At 36.9% G+C, this 25,468-nt stretch overlaps 1 protein-coding gene across 1 annotated transcript in view; it reads left to right on the top strand.

Moving 5' to 3' along the window:
- Positions 1 to 25,468, top strand: part of GTF2B (general transcription factor IIB) — a 32,985-nt gene that overhangs the window by 1,949 nt on the left and 5,568 nt on the right. Inside the window, exons 2-5 of the mRNA XM_004002169.5 lie at positions 2,775 to 2,881; positions 21,916 to 22,049; positions 24,526 to 24,672; positions 25,013 to 25,142. Coding sequence (XP_004002218.1) covers positions 2,775 to 2,881; positions 21,916 to 22,049; positions 24,526 to 24,672; positions 25,013 to 25,142 — 518 coding nt within the window. The remainder of the gene's footprint in view (positions 1 to 2,774; positions 2,882 to 21,915; positions 22,050 to 24,525; positions 24,673 to 25,012; positions 25,143 to 25,468) is intronic.

The following is a 25,468-nucleotide window of genomic DNA, read 5'->3' as shown; positions in this document are numbered from 1 at the left end:
GTACTCTTGCCTGGAAAATCCCATGGAAGGAGCAGCCTGGAAGGCTGCAGTACATGGGGTTGCTGAGGGTCGGACACGACTAACTTCACTTTCGATTTTCACTTTCATGCATTGGAGAAGGAAATGGCAACCCACTCCATTGTTCTTGCCTGGGGAATCCCAGGGATGGGGGAGCCTCCTGGGCTGCCGTCTGTGGGGTCGCACAGAGTTGGACACGACTGAAACAGCTTAGCAGCAGTAGCAGCAATGCTTAATTTGAAGGGTTGCTAATGAAGATTAATAATAGATGTACAGTACTAGACACAGTAAAGGATAGCTATAAAATGAAGTTAGGAATTATGTGGCTTCTTAGGCAGCCTAAGTTGTTTTAATGTCAGTGGTGGTGGTATACTCCATTCCTTCCCTCTTGTTTCTTTCCCTGACTTCCCCCACTACCCTACTCTTGTGGTTCCTCTTTTGTATTACCCTTGTGGGTTATTTAATTAAAAGTTAACTGCTTGAGCACAATTTTATTTTATTTTGAATAGGTAACACATGCAAATCATAAAAAGCAAGAAGAAAAGTGAAAAGCAGTTTCTTTTTTCCCTCGCTCCTAGCCATCTAATTCTTCTCCAAAGCAGTCATTGTAACCAGTTTCTTGGTGTTTTCCTAATGATTCTGTGGTTTAACAAACATATTCATATAATCCTAACCTCTCTTCCTTCCAAAAAGTAGTCTAATATAAAAAATGAATGCCATCTTGCTTTTTACCTTTTTTTGTGAAGTTTTTAGCACACAGATTTTAAGTGTGCAGTTCAGTTACAAAGTGAGCATGTACACTTAGCTGTCACCCAAGTCTCCCGAATAAATACCACTAGCAGCAGCAGCACTCTGGAAACCTCCTTTATGCCCTCAGTCAGTACTCTTTCTCAAAGAAAACTACATCCTTATTGTTAACATTATAGATTTTTTTTGCCTGACTTAAACTTTATATATAAATGCGTATGTATTCCTCTGTGTCTGGTGTCTTTTGGTCAGCATTTGGAGATTTACTCAGGTTATTGCATGTAACTGTAGTTCTTTTTTTCAGTTTTCTCTGAAATCCCTATGTTACTCTTTCACTCAGCATATCTTTGAGTTGTTCCTGTATCATTTTTATATACATATACATGCACATAATATTCTGCTTTTTAATAGTACAAAATATATCAGTCCTTTGAATGCTGTGTGCCACATGGCTGCCCATTGTACACATTTGTAATTACTGTTAACTTTTCTAACACTGTCCTTTATTTTGACACAGTTTTTGAAAAATAATTTATACTAATTTCTTAATGTTTTATTTATTATTTATTAAAATTTTTTCCTAGTAGAAGTTTATGGAATAAGCATGTTGTTGTTCAGTAACTGTTTGGAACCCCATAGAATGCAGCACACCAGGCCTCCCTGTGCTTCACGATATCCCAGTTTGCTCAGACTTAGGTCTATTGAGTCAGTGATGCCATCCAAGCATCTCACCCTCTGTCACCCGCTTCTGCTCCTGCCTTCAGTCTTTCCCAGCATCAGAGTCTTTCCCAGTGGGTTATGTCTTTACATCAGCTGGCCAGAGTATTGGAGCTTTACTTAGCTTTAGCTGCTGCGTCATTCAGGATTGATTTCCTTTAGGATTGACTGGTTTTGATTTGCAGCCCAAGGGACTCTCAAGAGTTTAATAAACGTGAATATAAACTAAACCTCCATTCCCTGTTTTCCCAGTGAGAAGATTCAAGATGTGTTCTGGTTAACCTGAATGTGTACATTTGGGAATATGGATTATTTTATCAGTTTTTCAGTGGATATCACCTCTGTCGAAAGTTACCATTCTGAACTGTGTTTGCTAGTTTGAGAAACTTTATCCAAAACCACAAATACCTGTTTACATACTTCAAGAATAGTTGATGTTGTCTTTTATATATATATTTGTGAAGCTTGTTCTGTATTACTTCAAGTGAAGGGCTTATTTTCAATGATACCAGACATTTGTGATTGTAAGACACCACAGCCATAGAAATAATTATTAGATCTATGTTAAATATCTTTGATAGTTTTTAGAACTGATTCTGTCAGGTCAGTTAAGGCTGATGTGTCTTCCCCATACTGCCTTATTTTCAAAATAAAATAATTGAGCAAATTATTAATCTCATAAATAGATTTAAAAGTAGCTTTTGAAGTCATTTCTTGAGTGCTAACAAACTCAGTTCTGGACTAAATGAAATCATCCTAAGTTCAGCAGAGCCACATCTACCACCTTGGTTTGTATCCTTTTTAGGTTCAGTGTACATTCAAGTTTATTACTAAGGTATCCAGTGAGTAGAAAAACACAGACTTGAAATTTATTCTCTCACCAGAGAAGTAAGTGTCAAGGGTCGCAGACCAGATGGTTATATGTACATGTTGCGTGTTACGATGGTAGGTAGCCATTTCCATACCAATCAAGATTTATAAACATTTTAGTAGTCTACATGTTAAAAAAAAGCTTGTTTTCTGTTTACATTTTTAAAGCCTTCCATTCTGCAAACCAGGCACTATTCTTACAAAAGGCAGTTCCAGTAGTATCTTTAATTACCGAGTAGGATTTAAAGTAACATAACTAGGATGTTTACTTTGAAATTGGAGCTTAAATGTATTATAAGTGTAAATGTACTGTAAATTTATTGGGAAAGTGTTCAGAATCCACCTCTTTCCCCCTCCGAAAGATTAGTACTCTGTTGCATATTGGTTAGAAGGATATTTAAATTTTTTTTTCTTGCGTGTAGTTTGGATGCTCTTCCAAGAGTCACATGTCCAAACCATCCAGATGCGATCCTAGTGGAGGACTACAGAGCTGGTGATATGATCTGTCCTGAATGTGGCCTGGTTGTAGGTAAGCAGTTACTATGATTTTAACTGAAAACACTATTTTGGGTACTTTGCTTTTGTATATTTTCCAAACTCTCTTTTAATGAATACATTTTTACTTTTTCCTCTTACAGGTAATACATATTTTTTTGTAAAGCAAATAGATTCAGAAGAAATAAGTGAGAGTAAAATCAGAGACACCATATTTTACTGTCTGTAGAAACACGTATATTTCATAATGTGGGGTAGGATGGAACATCTAAAATTGAGGTAATTAATCCAGAAGGAAAGGCCTTTAGTCCTTTGTTTCCTGAGTTTTTTGGCTTAAATACTGATGCACACTTGTGCATATGGAAATAATGAATAAATGTAATCTATCTTTTGTGATTTTCTTATATTTAAACATGATTTTTTCACAGCAATGAAATTAGATAAGCATGAATTATTTTGGGGTAATAAAGGTATATCTTTTAGAGGTATTGAGTCTCATGCAAGGCCTTTTAGTTATCAAAAAAAGATTTAAATTTCATTTGCTCATACAGACTGATTTATTTATGAATTTCTAGTGTGAAATTGTTATTGCCCAAAATACTGCTTCTTAAAATTTCACTTTATTCCTGAAAGTGAAAGTGAAGTCGCTCAGTCGTGTCCAACTCTTTTCGACCCCATGGCCTGTAGCCTACCAGGCTTCTTGGTCCGTGGGATTTTCCAGGCAAGAATACTGGAGTGGGTTACCATTTCCTTCTCCACGAGATCTTCCCGACCCAGTGATTGAACCCGTGTCTCCAGCATTGTAGGCAGACGCTTTACCGTCTGAGCCTTGCTCACTAATCTAGATCTGTAGTATAACTTTAGGAAAGAGATAGTCTGTTCAGAAATTTTTCTTATGAGGGGGTTGTCTCCAGCACCTGAGAAAAGGTATAATACTTCAAGGTTTGAAATACTCAAGAATGAAACTGCTAGTAGGATTGTGGGCAGTGTAACAGAAACACAGATAGTGTTACACTATGGAAGTGTCTTGTTTGGAGCACGTGTAATATTCTTCCAAGTAGGCTGCTTGCCTCAGACCTCCAGTGGGAGTTTTAAATCATACAGAGTTGTTAGTAGGAATTGAAACCCATTTGCAATTATATCCTACTCAGTAAGCAATATTGACAGTTAATAAGCTTATATGCTAGGCACTGTTCTGAATGACTTACATATTCACTCAGTTTTTCCTTAGTGACACCTGTGAGGTATATCTTCATTTAGAGATGGCAGAAACTGAGGATTAAGTGGTTCAGCAGTCTAGTTCCACTGCCATAGTTCCATTATGACCTGTCACCTATTTTTATGTGGCCTGTGTGCTGAGAATGACTTATACATTTTTTTAATGGTTAAAAAATCAAAATAATATTTGGGGACATTTATAAGTCAAACTTATAAATAAAGTTTTATTGGAATATAGTCACACTCATTTGTTTATACATTGTCTGTGGCTGCTTTCATGTTGCAACAGCAGAATTTAGTGGTTGTGAAAGGAACATGTGTATGGCGAAAACCACTACAATATTGTAAAGTAATTAGCCTCCAATTAAAATAAATAAATTAATTAAAAAAAAAAACCTTATATGTTCTTCTCATCACATCATACTGCTGCTCAGTGCACTATAAATCCCAGTTATAAATCTGCAGCATTTTGAGTGCCAGGCATACCTCCATACTGCAACTTTTTATTTATTTATTTTGTTACCATTGCATACCCATCAAGTCAAAATGAGAGAGAAAAAGATGAACTCTGAATGTCATGTTTTTAAGGCATAGTGGAGCATAAGTTGTTTGTTACTGGATGAAATGGCAAAGCATTGTCCTTATCATATGGTCCATACTATAGATAAACCAAAAGAAGACAATTGACATTTTCAGGCTAAGCACTCATCACAATACTGCTAACTCAGGAAAACAGTGGTCATAAAATTTAGAAAATAGCAAGTAGAATATCTCATCACAGCCGAATTTCTTCACAGAAGTAAAATAATAAAAATAAGGCTGCAGTTAAGTTTCTGAATGGCTCATTTATGGGCCAAACAGGGAAGATCATTTACCAATGATCAGTTATTTGTGTCTGTTTGTAGTAGCTAAAGAAATGTGTCCAGAGAATATAAACTTAGTTAAGACCGCTAGCCTCTCGGCAGAAACAGTTGCTTGAAGAGTTGAGGATGTTGGGAGTGACATCAGTAGTGAATTAAAAACAAGATAATTTATTTCAAGTATTTTTTGTAGACTCTTGATGACTAGGCAGGTGTTAATGATATTGCTGATTTGTTTATTCACAGAGTCAGTGCAGAGTTTCATAGACTGAATCAGCTGCATGGAACAACTACAGGAGAAACTACTTCTAAATTAAATTGCCAAAATACTGATTCAGTACAACCTGAAGTAGAATCTGCTAGGATGTGTTAAAAATAATGTGTAGTGCAGAAGACTTAGTTGGACAAACTCATAAAGATTGTGAAAATGGAAGATTTTTCAAGTGTATAGTTATCCATTGTATTATTCATTTGCTATGTTGTGGAAAAGGTTTGAATTCATCTTGATCCATATATAATGTCAGTGGTGAATTTCATGCACTCTCATGGACTTAACTGTCATCAGTTCTATAAATTTTTGTCAGAAATAGAAGCTGAGTATCTTGGCTTGCCTAACTACACAGTCATTTGGTAACTTAATAATGGCAAAGTTTTCTTATGACTTTTTTTAAAGCTCTGGGGCAAAGTTGAAGTTTTTCTGAGCCAGTACTGCCGTCAACCACTACTATGGAACACAAATGGCTTCAGAAATTAGGTTTTCCTGCAGAGTTGCTAGTGTTTATTAATAAATTCAATCTAGAACTGCAAAGGCAAAGCGGTGATTGATTGATTACACTGTAGTACAGCCAGTTTGACGATTAGCATTATTTAAAACATAAGTAATGTCAAATTGCTTTAATACATCTTACATACTTTCATTGTTGTCAGAAGTTAAAACAAAAACTAAGATTTTAATTCCCACTCAAATCTACAGTGAATATATTTTCCAAACTCAAATCAGTGTTTTTCAGACCAGGATACAAGTGCAAAGGAAATTTTCATATTTTAAAGCTGCTTAACAGTAATTAAGGAGATTCTACCTAATCTTTAATTGGAAGTGATTTTTTAATCTACAATGTAGTGACATGTTAAAAGGCAAATATCAGAAGAATGTAATAAGATTCTATAAATGCCTTCCAAACAGTGAATATGCTCTATTAGAAATGCTTATAGATTAATGTCAGTATTTGATTGTACTTGTCTGCATGAGGGAAGACATTTTTAAAAGTAAGATACATAAAATTTTATTATAACACTGACAGATGACTATTTTTAATTGATTAAAAAAAATTTTTTTTAATGGTAGGGAACACTAACTTTGAACTCTGATTAAGTGATGTGTTATCCTTCAAAACAGAATTCTGTTATTCCCAATAGTAGAAATTGTATTATAACAGATTATATTTGGTTATTATATTTTTAATTTAATAAATTAAAAACTAGTGGATTTTTCTCTTTTTGTTTAATTGCATGCATATATATATATATATATATATATATATATAAATAAAATAACCTCAGTTTGGCCTCTGGACCCACAAAGCCTTTATAAAATGTTTTCTATGGCCCTTTACAGAAAATGTTTGCTGACGCCCAAGTTAAATGAGAACATTCGAATTCTTACCAAGTAGTAAGATTGAACTGATAATATGTAAGAGTGAGACAGAGACAGAAGATTAATTAGAATTTCAATTTCTTGATTCTCTTAACTTCTGTCACCATTTAAAAATAAATAGTGGAAAAATACTGTTATATTTCCAGTCTGTCCATCAGCTTCACTTCTGCTGTAACTAGCAAGATAGTTGGATAAAATTAAGTTACTAGAGAAGGAAGATATAATTCTCAAGTCTTATATTCTTTTTAGTGCTTGGAATCCTAAATTTTACTTGTTTTTTTTTTTTTTTCCTATCTCTAACCAAAGATAGTTAATTTCCTTTTAATTTTGCTTTATTATTATTATTGAACAGCATCAAAAATGGTATTTTTCATTCTAACGATGTAAGCTAAAATTATTTTTTCTTCAGTTTATTTGGCTTGCTCTGGTCCTAGTTGCATCACACAGGATCTTTCATTGTGGTGCACAGACTCTCTAGTTGAGGCACACTCTAGTTGTGGCTTTCCTGGTGGCTCAGATGCTAAAGAGTCTGCCTGCAGTGCAGGAGACCCAGGTTCGATCCCTGGGTTGGGAAGATCCCCTGGAGAAGGAAATGGCAACCCAATCCAGTATTCTTGCCTAGAAAATCCCATGGACGGAGGAGCCTGGCAGGCTACAGTCCATGGGGTTGCAAAGAGTCAGACATGACTGAGCGACTTCACTTCTTCACTTCACTCCACTTCACTTCACTAGTTGTGGCATGTGGGCTTAGTTGCCCCATGACATACCTGTAGGATCTCTGTTCCCCGAGCAGGGATCAAAACCATGTCCCCTGCACTGCAAGGTGGATTCTCAACCACTGGACCACCAGGGAAGTCCTTAGGCTAGATTTTAAGGCCTGAAAATTTAGAAGTATAATCTGATTGAACTTTTCTATATATAGAAATATCTGTTTGTGATGCTGGGTTTTCTGACATAAAATATAACAAACTTTTGTTTTAACATACACAGTAGCTTCATTCACAGGTATTGTGGTTAAATGTATAGTATGATGCCCTGCAAGTGAAGAATCTATTTCATGACCAGACAAGGGGAGGCAAGCAAGAAAGAGTCTGCAAACAGAAAGTTCCATTTTGCTGATGTTACCGTCAGTCAAATTATGTTGAAAATAGTTTAATTGATCATGACTTTCCATGAGTCTAAATTTTAAAAATACATATACATATGTACATATATACAGAAACATATATCATTGTCATGTATTAATAATAGATTTCCTCCATCATTTTGATTTAAAGACATATGCTCTTTTGTCAGCTCAGTTCTGTAGTCCACTGAGGGCATAAAATTTGTAAATTTTTAAACATTTGAGATATTGATGTTCATAGTGATTTATATTTAGATAGCATCATCATACGTCTTCTAATAAATAATTTTGGTGTACATAGTTTGATTATATTTGCCATGAAATTTTACACTGCCTGAAAGTTTTTAGGTTATAACATTTCTTGAACAAGCACTTTGAATAGCTTTTTGTTTAAATAGTCACCAGACAACTTTAGAAACAAGCTCTTTGAGAATTGTTTCTAGACAACTCTGTACTTAATATTAATATGTTCTTGAAACTTAGGGCATCCCATTGTCACTAACTCCCTTTAATGTTAAACTCAAGACCAGATACTGCTTAACTGTCATTTTTGGAGCCGTATTGTACCCCTCTCTACTGAGTCATCAAGTAAGAGTACCCATTACTACTATTTTTTTTAAATGAAATAATTCATAATACAAAAAATATGTTTTGTGTGATATGCTTCTTTTATAAAAGTCTCTAATAACACTTCTCACTGTCCTTCAAGCCATCCTTTGTAGGCTACTTGAGGCCCATCACTCAGTCTTAAAACCAGTGCCACATATTTTAGGACTTTATTAAAGCAATATCATACTTTCTGGAACCAGTTTCTTTTTCAGTTACATGATGGACCACTTTAAAATTTAGTGGCTTGTAACAGCCATTTAATTTTGCTCAAAATTTTACACGTCATTAATTTGGGAAGGACTCACTTAGGCCACTACTTTATCCCTAACTGGACCTGGAGGGTCCACTTCCATAATGGCTTCTCAACTGCATTTTGGTACCTTTCTGTTCCTTGACCTCCCTATGTTGAAGTGTCATCCTCTAAAGCCTTTCCATAGTTGTATTAGAATAGCTCATACATGGTGGTTGGTTTCTAAAAAAGATATCCCAGGAGCAAGTGTTCTGAGGGAGAGTGGAGGCTGGGCTCAAGTAGTTACTGGCTGTGCCGTGAAACAAAGTCACTTCTGTATTCTGTTAGTCACAGCAGTCCTAGGACCCACCTAGACTGGAAGGGGAGAAGAAGTAGCCCCACCTCAGTGTGAGGCTTCCCCGGTGGCTCAGAGGTTAAAGCGTCTGCCTCCAATGCGGGAGACCCGGGTTTGATCCCTGGGTCGAGAAGATTCCCTGGAGAAGGAAATGGCAATCCACTCCAGTATTCTTGCCTGGAGAATCTCATGGACGGAGAAGCCTAGTAGGTTACAGTCCACGGGGACTCGCAAAGAGTCGGACACGACTGAGCGACTTCACCTTGACTTCACCTTCACCAGTGTGAGGGTAGTAACTGAAAGTCACTCAGTCATGTCTGACTCTTCGTGAGCCCGTGGACTATACAAGCCATGGAATTCTCCAGGTCAGAATACTGGAGTGGGTAGCCAGCCATTCCCTTTTCCGTGGGATCTTACCAACCCAGGGATCGAACCTAGGATTCCCGCATTGCAGGTGGATTCTTCACCAGCTGAGCCACCATGGAAGCCCCAAGGTGAGGGTAACAATGTCATATTATGGAAGAATATGGATGGGAGATATTATTGCTGCTATCTTTGGAAAATACAATTTGATGTCTTGTTTAATTTTTCCGCAGTATTTAAATGGTTGTGTAGTATTTAGTCTCTCTTATAATTTAGATTGTTTCCAATTTCTTTTTAGCTGTTTGTAAAACTACTTACAACATGTAACAGTAGACATTTGAATTATAAGATTATTTTAGACATTTGAAGTATTATTTGTCATTGGCTGTTTTGTCAATGACACTTAAGATATTGGTAGTGATCTCTCAAATAGGGCCAATTTTTAAAGCAAAGCTTTGTCATTTCTACCATGAAACTTGGCTCCAACAGCACTGTTTGTCGGTCCCCACCCACAATCCTGTGTGATTATGTCACTTTAAAAGTTGAGCACTAGGTGGCAGTATAATCATATTTAGATTATCAATTTGTTCATAAATCTGACCTTGTACATTGTTTATATGTACTTACAGGCTGTAAAGTATTCAGTTAGTAAATTATCAAGACTTTTATAAATTAGGATTTCACAGTGAAGTGTTGTATAGAAATAGTGTTATCAACTTAAAGCCACTTTTTGAATACCACTTAAAACAGAATTCCTTCGTTTTTCTTAAAAGTAATGTAAGGAAAATACCAGAGAATAGTCTCAGTTCAGTTCAGTCGCTCAGTCGTGTCCGACTCTTTGTGGCCCCATGAACCGCAGCACGCTAGGCCTCCCTGTCCATTACCAACTCCTGGAGTCCACCCAAACCCATGTCCATTGAGTCGGTGATGCCATCCAACCATCTCATCCTCTGTCGTCCCCTTCTCCTCCTGCCCTCAGTCTTTCTCAGCATCAGGGTCTTTTCCAGTGAGTCAGCTCTTCACATCAGGTGGCCAAAGTATTGGAGTGTCAGCTTCGACATCAGTCCTTCCAGTGAACACACTGGACTGATTTCCTTTAGAATGGACTGGTTGGATCTCCTTGCAGTCCAAGGGACTCTCAAGAGTCTTCTCCAACAACTCAGTTCAAAAGCATCAATTCTTCAGCGCTCAGCTTCCTTTATAGTCCAACTCTCATATCCATACATGACTGCTGGAAAAATCATAGCGAGTAGGTGAACCTTTGTTGACAAAATAATGTCTCTGCTTTTTAATATGCTGTCTAGGTTGGTCATACCTTTCCTTCCAAGGAGGAAGCGTCTTGTAATGTCATAGCTGCAATCACCATCTGCAGTGATTTTGGAGCCCAGAAAAATAAAGTCAGCCATTGTGTCCACTGTTTCCCCATCTATTTGCCATGAAGTGATGGGACCAGATGCCATGATCTTCGTTTTCTGTATGTTGAGCTTTAAGCCAACTTTTTCACTCTCCTCTTTACTTTCATCAAGAGGCTTTTTAGTTCCTCTTCACTTTCTGCCATAAGGGTGGTGTCATGTGCATATCTGAGGTTATTGATATTTCTCCCAGAAATCTTGATTCCAGCTTGTATTTCTCCCAGCCCAGCATTTCTCATGATGTACTCTGCATATAAGTTAAATAAGCAGGGTGACAATGTACAGCCTTGACGTACTCTTTTTCCTATTTGGAACCAGTCTGTTGTTCCATGTCCAGTTCTAACTGTTGCTTCCTGACCTACATACAGGTTTCTCAAGAGGCAGGTCAGGTGGTCTGGTATTCCCATCTCTTTCAGAATTTTCCACAGTTTGTTGTGATCCATATAGTCAAAGGCTTTGGCATAGTCAGTAAAGCAGAAATAGATGTTTTTCTGGAACTCTCTTGTTTTTTCGATGATGTTGGCAATTTGATCTCTGGTTCCTCTGCCTTTTCTAAAACCAGCTTGAACATTTGAAAGTTCATGGTTCATGTATTGCTGAAGCCTGGCTTGGAGAATTTTAAGCATCACTTTACTAGCATGTGAGATGAGTGCAGTTGTGCGGTAGTTTGAGCATTGCCTTTTTTGGGGATTGGAATGAAAACTGACCTTTTCAAGTCCTGTGGCCACTGCTGAGTTTTCCAAATTTGCTGGCATATGGAGTGCAGCACTTACACAGCATCATCTTTTAGGATTTGAAATAAACTGGAATTCCATCACCTCCACTAGCTTTGTTCGTAGTCATGCTTCCTAAGGGCCCCTTGACTTCACATTCCAGGATGTCTGGCTCTAGGTGAGTGATCACACCATTGTGATTATCTGGGTCATGGAGATCTTTTTTGTACAGTTGCTCTGTGTATTCTTGCCACCTCTTCTTAATATCTTCTGCTTCTGTTAGGTCCATACGATTTTGGTCCTTTATTGAGCCCATCTTTGCATGCAATGTTCCTTTGGTATCTCTGGTTTTCTTGAAGAGATCGCTAGTCTTTCCTATTGTATTGTTTTCCTCTATTTCTTTGCATTGATCGCTGAGGAAGGCTTTCTTATCTCTCCTTGCTGTTCTTTGGAACTCTGCATTCAAATGGGTATATCTTTCCTTTTCTCCTTTGCTTTTCGCTTCCCTTTTTTTCCACAGCTATTTGTAAGGCCTCCTCAGACAGCCATTTGGCTGTTTTGCATTTCTTTTTCTTGGGAGAATAGTTTAGATGACTTTGAAAGACAAAAATGAATCACTTTGACCTTCCCCTCTTAAGTTATTCTGGATATTGTTAATACCAGTGAATCTGAGATGTGAATGTGCATTAAGCGTCAGCTGAGAAATGTGTTTAAAAAGACTCCAGGCCCCACTTTCAGAAACTCTGGTTCAGGTCTTATGTTGGTAACATGTTAAGAAACACAGATCTATCCTGTAAACTTTATAATTTGCCACATTCTTTGAGATCCCTGTACTTCTTTAGACTTTTCATCTTTGCCCTCATGTTGCCCATGTCTCTAGATCTAGACTTCAAATTATTCCTGTAAACCAGATATCTGTATGTGTCCATAGCTCCTGGAAAAACTAGTAGTCCTTGGCCTTGGAGTCTAGACTTGGCTCTACTACTTAATGAGTTATGTGACTTAGGTCAAGTTGTATAATTTTTCCAAGCTTAGCTTTCTTTATATGTAAAATAAGTACAGCCCCCCTGCAGGGGCATGTACCATAAATCTCATGTTTACTAGGAATTGTTAAGAATCAAATGAGGTAATGTATAAAATATACAGTAGAATTTTAGTATGAGATTTCAGTGATACATATTTTGGAATGTAAGTACTCCTTTTTTCTTAACCTTGTAGGAAAAAAGAGTGATTCTAAGTCTGAGATGCCATTCTCCCTAGCAGGTCGTTTGCAGAATGTGTTTTAGAGATTGTTATTGGTCTATCATATTTAATGCTGCAATTATAGTATTTTAAACGTTATCAAATTATCATCTTTAAATTTGCATTAGCAATGCTTCCTAAAGGAAAACATTTAGTTTAAGATGGCCAAGTTGTATTTTTAAAGTAAGGAGTATTTGTATTCATTTTCAAATTCTTACTTTGTCATGGCTTGGAAGCCCTCAGACACAGTGTTTTTACCTAATTCGGAATTTTTAGTATAGATGCTACTGTCTCTGAAGCATTAGAGAACAACTAATTTTGTTTAGGTAACACAGCTAGCTGTTCTTTGAGGTAGGTAATTTTTTTGTTTCACAAAAAGGGAAACTGATGCTTGGAGTGTTTGGGTAATTAACTCGAAGAGTCTCTGTTTAGTAAGTGACGCAGTCACTTAAATCTAGATCTGTTGGACTTGAAAAGCCTTTAGTCGTTGTACTACGTGTTTCTGTTAGGCACTGCTGGTCAGGGAGAGTGCTGGAAAGATGAGATGCAGTAAGCAAGCTCTGGACTAGCTCTTTGGCTAGTGTGTGGAAGGAAGGGGTGAATTAAAACAACAGAAAGTGGTAAAAGTTCTATTACAAATCTTCCGAGTTTGAGGAGAGCACTAGAAAGAAAGTGGTGACTTCCTGAGGAAATTACTGTTGAATTTACATTGAAAACATGATCATTATGAATGTTAGGGTTTACGGAGGGAAAGTCATTCCAGGTAGAGGGGTAAAGAAACATACACCATAGGTTAGAGGCCTGAAAGGATTAGTGTGTGAATGACTAAATGTTATTGTGGCTAAGGTAAGATGCATCTCCTATCAGAGCCATAGCTCCTTAGCTTAGATGCTGCTGCTGCAAATCTGCCTGTATTTCAGGAGAAGCAAGGTCTGTTCACATATTCAAGGATGGAACTATTTTCCAAATGGTAATTATCACTGTTGACTTGTACAGGTTCACCCCCTTTCCAAGGGTCTAAACATGGATAAAATAGGCTTTTATGGGATGGTCTGGAAAATTAACCATGATTTGGTTTGTTTCTAGAGGATAATTCATCATGAGTTGGTACCTGGTTTACATTGTGGGAACATAAATTGATTTAGAGACTGACTACATTATTAATAGTATTTTTTATGAAGTATCTCTTGACCAAAGTTCCCTTCAAAGTTATCATCAATGCAAGATTTCTGATAAGAATATATAGTAACCCTAGACTGAAAATTTGGATTCTTTGAAACGTGAGAAAGGTTAGATGACTGAGGAAGGTGTGGAAGCTAATGATGCATTTCATTTTCAGCATTAGATTTAAAAAATACAATGTGATGGCTTAAACAGTTTTCCAGGCACCTAATTAAAAAATTCAATGCTTTGGACTTATCCATTTTAAATAATAATCATTGTTTGTTGTTTAGTCCTAAATAGTTTCGTATCTGACTCTTTGCGACCCTGTTGATCTTCGCTTATAATTTTGCCTCAGGTCTCTCAAATATTAGGGAAGGTTCTGGATGTCATATGTAAAGCATTTAGTGCCTGAAACTTAGTAAAAGCCCAGTGTGTGCTAAGTTGCTTCAGTCATGTTCGACTCTACAGACTCTGTGGGCTATGCCCACCAGGCTCCTCTGACCATGAGATTTCCCAAGCAAGAATACTGCAGTGGGTTGCCATTTCCTCTTGCAGTGAATCTTTCCCAACCCAGGGATTGAATCTGTGTCTCCTTGGCAGGTGGATTCTTTACCACTGCACCACCTGGGAAGTCCTGAATAATAATATATTTTGATTATTGAAGCTTTTGACTTACCAGCACTTTTTAAAACTTTTGTTGTTTTAAATTAAATGGTTTTAGAGAAATCTAATTTATGAAAACCAATAGCTTGGGAAATACTATTCTAAGACTCTTAATTCTTAATTCTCTAATAGAGGTGGGTGGTACTCCAAAATAACTTAAATCCTTTTCCAGAAAGATGGCAGAAAGATTTGAAATTTGGGGCAGTTCCTCTCAATATCCCATTTTAAAAAATTCTTTTGTTAATTTACAATAGAAAACAGAAAACAAAAATATCCTGAGTCTAGGTCAGGCTAGAAAGTCAGACTTATCTCTCCAGTATTAGCTTCCTGGCTGCTTTTGGTATGTTGCAGTTTTCCCCTCTATTAAAATTCCTATCTTAAGCCATTATGATTTTGATGTTGTATTACAAAATACCACTGGTTGTAGCTTTAGTAGCTTGCCTGGTACAAAGGTTAAATGTTTAATTTGTCCCTGTGTACTGCAAGGAGAGCCAACCAGTCCATTCTAAAGGAGATCAGTCCTGGGTGTTCTTTGGAAGGACTGATGCTAAAGCTGAAACTCCAATACTTTGGCCACCTCATGCGAAGAGTTGAGTCATTGGAAAAGACTGATGCTGGGAGGGATTGGGGGCAGGAGGAAAAGGGGACGACAAAAGATGAGATGGCTGGATGGCATCACCGACTCAATGGATGTGAGTTTGAGTGAACTCTGGCAGTTGGTGATGGACAGGGAGGCCTGGCATGCTGCAATTCATGGGGTCACAAAGAGTCGGACACGACTGAGCGACTGAACTGAACTGTTTCCTTTAGACTGTCAGGCCAAGTACCTTGTTTCTAGGGGATATACTTTCTTTCTCTTGATCCCATTACTCCATGTAGCAGAAACTGCTGGTTGTTTCCCAGTAGCTATTACTGAACTCTTTTCGTTTTTTTTTTTTAAGATCACTGTATTATTGCTATGTTGTTTTTTTCTTTGTAATTTTGTTTATTTATTTTTGGCTGTGCTGGGCCTTCGTTGTTGCACAGATTTTTCTCTGGTTGTGGTTGGTGGTGGCTACTTTACTTGTGTTGCGTGGGCTTCTCATTGCAGTGACTTCTCTTGTTGCGGAGCACGAGCTCTAGGGCATGCAAAGCTTCAGTGGTTACATCTTCCAAGCTCAGTAATTGCAGCTCATGAGCTCTAGAGCACAGGCTCAGTAGTTGTGACACTCAGGCTTAATTGCTCCACAACATGTGGGATCTTCCCAAACCAGGGATCGAACCCTTGTTTCCTGCGTTGGCAGGTGGATTCCTTACCACTGAACCTCCAGGGAAGCCCCACTTCTTTCTTTAATAATAAGAATCCCTGAATTTTAACTGGTCCTGTGGCTGCTCAGCTAGCCTGTATTTCCCATCTTCCCTTGTAGTTAGCTGTGGCCATGTGATTGAATTCTAAGATGCATTGTAAAGTAGAAAAGATTGGTGCAACTCTAGAACCAGCCCTAAGGGATCTGCTTTCCCTTTTTCTGCTTCCCATTGGCTAGAACAATATGATGGAGGGAACTACCAATAGTCATCATACGCTGCAGAGTGCAAATCATGATGAAGATGCCTTCTCAAAAAGACAGGGAGTCACACCAACCCGAAACTATTATAACTCATGGACTGGTAACCTGAGAAAGTTCTATCTTGTTGAAGTTATTTATTTATTTATTTTTTGTTACTTTTTATTGTTTTTGCTTTAATTACAAGTCTACCTGTATCTTTTCTAATATTGATACATTTTTTGAATCATACCAGAAGCTTAGTTTTGTTTGGGTTCTTTTCTGTCTACCAGGGATTTTTGAGTATCCAGAGAGGCTGAGAATACTTGAGGTGGTGGATTGGAAGGTTTTCCAGTGGACTTTGATTGATAATTCATTATAGGATAAATAAGCATAAAAATCAACCTGAGGCTTATGAATACAAGCTACAGTGGAGGAACAGCAGTCCTGTGGACTTAACAGAAAATTCTTCTCCTGGTAATAGTGATAGTTGCTCAGTCATGTCTGACTCTACAGCCCAATGGACTGTATAGTCCGTGGAATTCTCCAGGCCAGAATACTGGAGTGGGTAGCCAGTTACTTTCTCCAGGGCATCTTCTTGAACCAAGAATCAAACCAGGGTCTCCTGCATTGCAGGCAGATTCTTTACCAGCTGAGCTACCAGGGAAGCCCTCTCCTGATACAGTTTACCAATAAAAAATTATAGAAAATAACTGCTTTTTTTGTGATCAGTGAAATTAAAGCTCCTTTAATGTCTCTATTAAAAAGGGTCAGAAAGAAGATAGCACAAGGAGACAAACACAGTAAAATTGTTTTAGATAGCAATAAGCTGATTTAACGTTCTAGAAAATTGAATCAGTAAAACAGAAAACAAACCTAAGAATATAGAGAGTGAATTTTGGAAGGTGGTAAAGACAAGGTAGCCATTATGGTACTATTTGAAGATCCAGGTGAATATGATAAAGTATTAAAGGTACAAGAAAACTTTACCTTGCTCACAAAAGACCTTAGGGTTGCAAAATCAAGACTCCTGTGCACCACTGGGGAATGTATCCTTTTAACATTTAAAAAGTTTTATTAACAGAAATTTGTACTCAGCTGACCAGTAAAAATGTTACCTTGAAGGGACCTACAATTTTACTGATGGACTAGTTCTCTGTGACAAATGCTGTGATACAGTGAAGTTAACTCTCATTCCTGTTTGTCTTGTGACACACAAAGAAGTCATAGAACAATCTTTTAAAAATTAATTTATACATAAATCCACAAAAATACAGAGCTTGAGTTTTATTTGCTGATTGTCAAATTTATTTGCCAATTTTATTTACTTAGTACCAATGACCACTCACTGATACTTCTGGTTCTTCTCTTGGGCCACATGGTACAGTTTTATTTCTCCGCTCATTCTGAATTTAAACATCCCATGGCTGGCTTTGGCCGTGGCTAGTGGCCTGTGAGTAGAAATGTTACTATTGGAAAAGATTAAGTCAGTCATAATTCATTCCCCAGCCATGATCACTGGCTTGTCTCAAGAGGTAGGAATTCCATCATTCTGAGTAAGGACTGCATAGAAAGCAGTCCTGTCCCCTTCTATACACAGGTAATGTGAATAAGAAAGAAATCTTTGTTTTAAGCCACCTAACTTCTGAATCTGTTTATTATCTCCAAATAATTTAGTTTATCTTAACACATAAATACTAGAAGAATAATGGCCTACAATGTCCTATGTAAGAAGATAATATGTAATAAATACTGTAGTCTACTGAGATGATAGACATTTAATAAACACAACACTTTTTCCTCATTTAAGATACGCTGAGTACAGTAATGCTTGATGCTTTAACAGAAGACTTTCTGTTCACCTGTCACTTTCATGCATAATGTTGAAGTATCGGGGACATTTTTTGTTTTAAATCAAAGGCATTGTTTTGAAGGTTCTGACAAGTGCTTTAGATACAAAATATAAATGGGAGTTAAGCATTGGAAAGGGAACAAGTTCCTTGCCATTGATGGGACTCTATATCTGGATTATTTAGATCATTTTTAAAAAATTAAGTCTATTAAAAGTGGCCGAATATAGGCATATGAAATACAATAGCAATTTCTAGTTAGAAAGTGAGACTTTTAAACTGTTTGTTTATTTTCGGCTGTGCTGGGTCTTCGGTGTTGCCTGGGCCTTCTCTGGTTGTGGAGAGCAGGGGCTGCTCTCTAGGTGCAGTGCGCATGCTTCTCGTTGGAGCACGAGCTCTAGGGTGCTTGGGCTTCTGTTGCTGCGGCGTGTGAGCTCAGTCGCTGCAGCTCCTGGGTTCTGGAGCAGAGGCTCAGTCGTTGTGGTGCACAAATCATAGGGTAGGTGTGTGCCAAAGTAGTTGAACAGTTTTAAACTAGTGTGAATGATTTTGGCAGTTACTCTCAATTTCTTCCTGAAAAAAGAGAGATGAAACTCACTGCTTTAGAATATAGTAAAATGTCTTAGTTAATACTCTCTAGACACCTTTCTGATAATGTGGATTGAGAACTGTGCATGTGTGTATACATATTGAATCTCTACCTTTTTGGATGGGAACTTATCAGAGTGTTAAGAGATCACATAATATAGATGGAGGGAGGAATAGTGCTATTATATATATTGTAGTAGTGCTATGATTTTGCTGTTAAATTTTATATATAGACTTTTTATCTGTTGTTGATTTTATAACAATCAGGGTGTGGTTTAAAAAGGAACTTAAAAGTTGGCTTGTTTCTCTGTTTGTAGAACAGTAAAAGGCTATGTGAGGTCGTATGTTATGCACTTATGTGCTAATTATCGGGCTTCTGCTTGTCAGAGGTTGACTATACCTAAACAGTACGGCTGCCTTGTACACTACTCCCTGAAAAGACTCTAATGCAGTTTCCTTCCAGAGCAACGTTAAAAAGTGCGACCGCATTTAGATGTGCTTCAAGAAGATCTTTTATGTGTTCTGACTTTTTTTCTGAATGATCTGCTGTATTTCTTATTACTCATGCAGATAATCTGATGGTCTAGTTGTAGCTTCATGATGTGCTATTTGAGTTATTTTGGAAATTTTATTTTCTATAAATGCTATGTTTTGAGCAGTAAAGTATAAAAAGAGGGAATGACTCTGAGCACAAACCACAGATTGTTGAATGAGTCATGTAGACCATCCCCACGTATGTGGAAAAATTACATCACTACCCAGTTCTGGGCTTTCTATTTATACTATCCTAGGCCAACTTTTTTTTTTCCTCTCCTAATCCAACTTTTTTGAGGCAGTAAAAGCAACCACAAAAGAAACTCATGGTAAGTTAATTTCTGGTCAAAAGGAAAATGCTATGAAGTGAAGCATACTACTAGCAAACTAGTACTGTATCTTTAGTGTTCCAGAGAGACTGAAAAGATGCTAGTAAAGATAAGGAAAGTAGTCTCTTCATACATCCATTGTGTTAATTAAAGTGTTGAAAGTTAATGATAGCATTTGATTTTTTTTACTTAAATTTTTAAGTAAATCTAGATTTGAAGGCTGCAGTAGTTTTTGTTGTGTGGTTTTATTTTACTGATTAGTAAAGTTAGATTCACTTTTCTTCCGTTGAAAATATGAAGAATGGAGACTGGCAACACTTTGAGGAGTGGATACTATTGAAAGGGCTAAACTATGTCTAAAAGTTTTGTTTTGGTGTTTTGATTAGAAATTTAGTGAAAAGAGCTTGTAATGAAATAGACACTATAATTTTAATCTCACAAAAAAAGTATGTATACAGGTGAATGGAAGAGAAAATATATGCCAAAGTATTGACAGTGGCTATCTTTGGGTGTTGGGAATACAGGTAATTTTAATTTGCTTATATAACTGTTTCTTGTAAGCAGCTACTCTTCTGTAAAAGGAACAAAAATCAGTCTCTTTAGAGTAGTCTCTCTGAGACATGGGCCTTGCTTAGTATTGTAGTAAAACTCTGCACAGTTACAGATTTTACATTAATGTCAGGTAAGTTTTAAAACTCATTATTAATTTACATAATTAGAATTGCTTCTCATGTTTAGTGATGTTTGCCCTTATTAGGAGGAAACAGAGAAATGCATCTTGACCATCCCATTAATGTAACTTTTTCTCCTTATTTTGGGCCGCCTGCTGAATCTCTGATCCACAGAAGTTGCCTTACCTGATTTAGCTTCTGCTTTCCTTGGCCATTTTCACTGCCTAAGGTGTGGCAAGTGGTGTTCCTATCTCTATCGCACTTGTCTTATGACATGGACATGTGGTAGTCCAAGTGAGATCTGGTTATTCCTAAGTGATTTGAGTATTCAAAAGAAGAAAAAGTCTGCCCCAAATCATCAGGAATGATTCTGTTATGTATTTACTTGTTTTCTAAACTAAAACCCTAAGGTCAGATCACTCTACTCTGTTTAATAACTCTTAGTGACCCCATGGACTGCAGCCTACCAGGCTCCTCCGTCCATGGGATTTTCCAGGCAAGAGTACTGGAGTGGGGTGCCATTGCCTTCTCCAATAAGCATTTTAGTTTACCATATATAAAAAGTTCAGTAGTCTGCATTGAGTTCCTCTGTTCTCTCCCCACCTCCTTTGCTGTCCTACATACCAAATACTGCAGCAGAGCACTCTGATACTTGTCTAGTATGGAGGTTAATGTTTTACAACTGGTGCTCTTCTTATTCAGAATTAATAACAAACTGTCAGAATGTCATCTTATTTTTATAGCATTAAATAGCTAATATCAAGCAACTTACTTTGAACTGGTTTTTAAGCACTTCATATGGATTGAAACTGTATTAATTTATTTAAAATAAGGTAATTGGGGAAATTTAAAGCTGAATCATTGCACTACTGTAGAAATGAGGAAGTTTGTCCAAGGCTAAACAGCAACTGATAGAGTCCATACTGTTAACCATTATATTAATTGACTGTCAATATCAACTTTTTTTTAACTACTGAGATAACTTATTTCTTCCATTCCTTTCTGTTTGCTATATATAGGCACAGATGAAAATGGCCTGGTTCCTGCTTTTAATTTTATCACATTGGTGAAAAGCTAATGTTTTATAAATGCAGTATAGAACAGATTCTGGAATCCCATTCTCATTTCAGTTCTAGTTGTGTGATGTTAGGCAAATTAATTTTATTTTTAATGTGGCAATAAAAGTGATACCTATTTTTATAAAGCTTTAAGGATTGAAAAATAACATTTACAAAGGGCACAGTGACTGGCAAATGCAGGTGTTCTTGTTAACGCTTGTCTGTGGTAGAGGTATTACCAGCTGTTGAGCATTCCCCTCAAAGCAGTAATCTACACCAAATCTACCTGTCTGGTTTCTTGGCCTGGCGTTTTTAGCCACTGCTTCTTTGTGTAAAAATAAAAGTTTACCTACCTTTTTGCTTACTGATTCTAGGCTTAAGTTTATTCTGTATGAATTATTTGACCCCCAAATATTTTCAATATTTTCAAATAGTTACTAAAGTATCCCCTTAGGCTTAGTTCTTTGCAGAGCATTGCCCATGAAAACTTTGTAATTTCTTTAAACTGTATATTAATAACATCATGAACAGTGTTTTCTGGTTTTTATTTCTGTGCCTGTTGCACGTTTTGTTCAAATCTTTATTCTTTTTTTTTCAAATCTTGATTCTTCATTGTTACTTTATCTTTTTCTCACTTGATTAACTTTATTTTTGTCTTTATTTTGTCTACTTCTTTATTCCAGGAGTTAAAATACAGCTAATCATAGCATAATGTTTAAAGAGGGTTATTATAGAACTGTCACAATAGGAATACTTTAAGATAAAAGTCTGAAGACAAGATACTTAAGCTGAAGCCTGATGTTTGTGTTGAGATTTTCTGGGAATAAAAGAAATAAGTTGGGCACTAGGCTGTGTTAAATAAATCCTATCTTGACGAGACAATTCAGATTTCCATTTATATTCTTAGGTGACCGAGTTATCGATGTAGGATCTGAGTGGAGAACTTTCAGCAATGATAAAGCAACAAAAGATCCATCTCGAGTTGGAGATTCTCAGAATCCTCTTCTGAGTGATGGAGATTTGTCTACTATGATTGGCAAGGTAATAAATCCATTTGGCAGGAAATGCCAGGTGCAGACTGACCAAAGACCTGGAGATTGGAAACTTCTCAAAATTATCAGTCACTGTTCCAGGGAGGAATCTCTATCTGAGACTAAGATCAGCCACTAAGACTAGTGGTACTGACGGTTGCCTTGTTTATTTCTTCTGTCTTAAATGGGAGACTAATACACTGAAGTTACAGACTCTATATCTTAGGCCCTTGTTGTAATGAAGCAATTTTGCACAAAAAAATTGAGTATTGTAGGCTCTTTGAGTTCATATTAAAATGTTCCTAGTAATCTTTTCTCTTTTCCCTCAAGACCACTAAGATAAATTGGATGACTGTATCATAGACTATTTGCTAATAATGGTGAATTTATGACTCTCCTAAGCTTTACTTTTCTCATCAGTAAAGTGAGAATACTGCAACCTCCGAGACATTCTGAGGGTTACATGGAAATATGTATAAAGTATCTATACACATGTAGTGTATATAATGTGTTCAGTCAATGGCACCTGCTGCTGTTACATAGAAGCAGTAGCGTAATCTTCCTGGTAGCCTGGCTGGTTGTTGCTCTGCTCTCTGAATTGGAAGTAATAGTGGCATTATTTCAAAGAACTCATCCAGGAAGCATATGCTATTTTAGGACTTAATTTATACTACTGCATAGTCTATTTTTAAGAAATTATGCAAAAGCAGGTCATTTTTTCATGCCTATAAATTACATACTAAGTTTGAAAAACATGATGTGGGCTAAGTTAAAAAGTTAACAATGAGTATTTAAAAGTAGGTAGTTTCTGCACGTAGCTTTACAGGCTGGAAAAATATATACTAAGAATGTTTTCAAATTTTAAGATTACAACTAATTTAATACTGTTACTTTTTTTAATGTTTACTTTTTTCCAGTAGGAAATACATGATTCAAAGATATATAAAAAGAACAGTAGTTTTCCTCACTCTTGACCCCTAAACTCTGTTTCTACCACAGTCCCTTTTCCGTGTCAGAAACAGGTAACCACTGCTACTAGGTTCTTTTGATTCCTTTGACAATTATTTATGCATTTGTGGCAAAGAAATTTTTTAAGATGCTACATTTGTCATATGTTAAATTTCTGTATGTATTTGGGAATATTTCTGGACTTTTTATCCTTTCTCTAACCTGGTCTAGTTGTCTAAGGACACACTACGCTATTCTAATATTTGGGAGCATTAGTCGTCTTTTATGGAGAAGGCAATGGCACCCCACTCCAGTACTCTTGCCTGGAAAATCCCATGGATGGAGGACCCTGGTAGGCTGCAGTCCATGGGGTCGCTGGGAGTCGGACACAACTGAGCGAATTTACTTTCACTTTTCACTTTCATGCATTGGAGAAGGAAATGGCAATCCACTCCAGTATTCTTGCCTGGAGAATCCCAGGGACGGGGGAGCCTGGTGGGCTGCCGTCTGTGGGGTCGCACAGAGTTGGACACGACTGAAGCGACTTAGCAGCAGCACCAGCAGTCGTCTTTTATAACCTTTTCAGCATTTTCTTCAGTGGTCTTTTCCATTTAATGTTAGAATAACTTTGTTTATTTAAAAAAAAAAAACTTGGTAATTATTTTCACTGTTGGATTAGATTTATTTTCAAATTGGCTCAGGGAAAACTGACTTCTTAATGAAAAATCTCATCCAGAAATATAGTATGCATTTCCTTAGGTCATATCTGTCCTTCAGTGGGTGTTTTAAAGTTTTCTTTCTAAGTTAATCTAGATATTTTGTCTTTTTTGTTGCTGTTGTAATTGCAGGTTTTTCTTGCATGTTCTGATTGATTACACGTATGTAGGCTATTGATTTCTGTTTGTTAATTTTGACCTTGCCACTCTGATGAATTCATTACAGTTTGAGTGATTTTCTTGAATAATTCTAGGTATATACAGAGATATTATCTGAAGATAGTTTATCAGTTTGGTCTCAGATTTGTACTTGATATCTCTTTCCTGCTAAATTTTAATATAATTATACTAATACAGTTGTTATACAGTTACATTTTATAGTTATAATCATGTCATATTGGCTAGTTTTTTCAGTACAGTGTTAGAAAATGGTAGTGACAGGAGGCATTTTTGTCTTCTGACTTTTAGTGGTAATGCTGCTAATGTTTCTCCATTAATCAGTGTGCTGAGTCTGGACTTGGGAGGTTTGTTTGCTTACCTTTTTTAAGCACCTTTTGGAGATAATCGTGATTTTTTCTCCTAGGTCTGTGAAATTTCATGGTTTATGTTATTCTGTAATAATAGTTTTCATTTAAAGTATTTGCTAGAAAAACTCTTTAAAACCACCTTAACCTGGTATTTTTTCTCTTGAGGAATAGAGGTTGCTCGGGGTAGATTTCTTGGGCAATATGGAGTCAGATTGTGCAAGTTGTTTTCTTAGAATAATTGTTCATTCAGGTTTTCAGAGTTTTTTTGCATAAGTTATGAAACTTTGTTTTATAGGGTACAGGAGCTGCAAGTTTTGATGAATTTGGTAATTCTAAGTACCAGAATAGGAGAACCATGAGTAGTTCTGATCGGGCAATGATGAATGCATTTAAAGAAATCACTACCATGGCAGACAGAATCAACCTCCCTCGAAATATAGTTGTAAGTTCTTGTCTATATTCTGTAAACTGTGCTGGCTTTGACTTAGCATAATTTTAGTGAACACATGAAAGTTTGCTATTATGGTTAATTAAATGGCCTAGAATTAATTAAACCTAGTTTCTCTGCTATGAGGACTTCCCTCATGGCTCAGCTGGTAAAGAATCCACCTGCAAGGCAGGAGACCTGGGTTCGATCCCTGGGTTGGGAAGATCTGCTGGATAAGGGAAAGGCTACCCACCCCAGTATTCTGGCCTGGAAAATTCCATGGATTGTATAGTCCATGGGGTCACAAAGAGAGTCAGACACGACTGAGCGACTTTCACTTTTCTCTGCTTTGAAGGATCGAACAAATAACCTATTCAAGCAAGTGTATGAACAGAAGAGCCTGAAGGGGAGAGCCAATGATGCCATAGCTTCTGCTTGTCTTTATATTGCCTGCAGACAGGAAGGGGTTCCTAGAACATTTAAAGGTAAGTTTTTAATTGTTTAGATAGAAATGTTAATCTATTTCATATTAAAGTGACAGGCCAAAGTCAGCAGCTTGGATGCTTAGTAAATTAAGCTTCCTGGTTACATACAGTAATCCATGTAAGTATCTTTGTAAACAGCACCTTATTTTGTTCCTTGACAAAAATTCTGTGATCATATTGATCATGTTCTTTTCAGGCTGTTTTCCCATGTAAAGTCATGTTAGTCCATGTAAGCCCTGTTAGTAAGGTCTTCTGACTGTATTTTGTGGGCTTTGAGGCCTGGCCTCAGAATCCTTGGTTGCAAGTGTGTGCACTGGATATACAGC

The sequence above is a fragment of the Ovis aries genome, chromosome 1 (genome assembly GCF_016772045.2).
Source record: "Ovis aries strain OAR_USU_Benz2616 breed Rambouillet chromosome 1, ARS-UI_Ramb_v3.0, whole genome shotgun sequence".
Lineage (NCBI taxonomy): Eukaryota > Metazoa > Chordata > Mammalia > Artiodactyla > Bovidae > Ovis > Ovis aries.
Note: the sequence above shows the minus strand (reverse complement) of the source record. Positions and strands in the feature narration are given on the sequence as shown.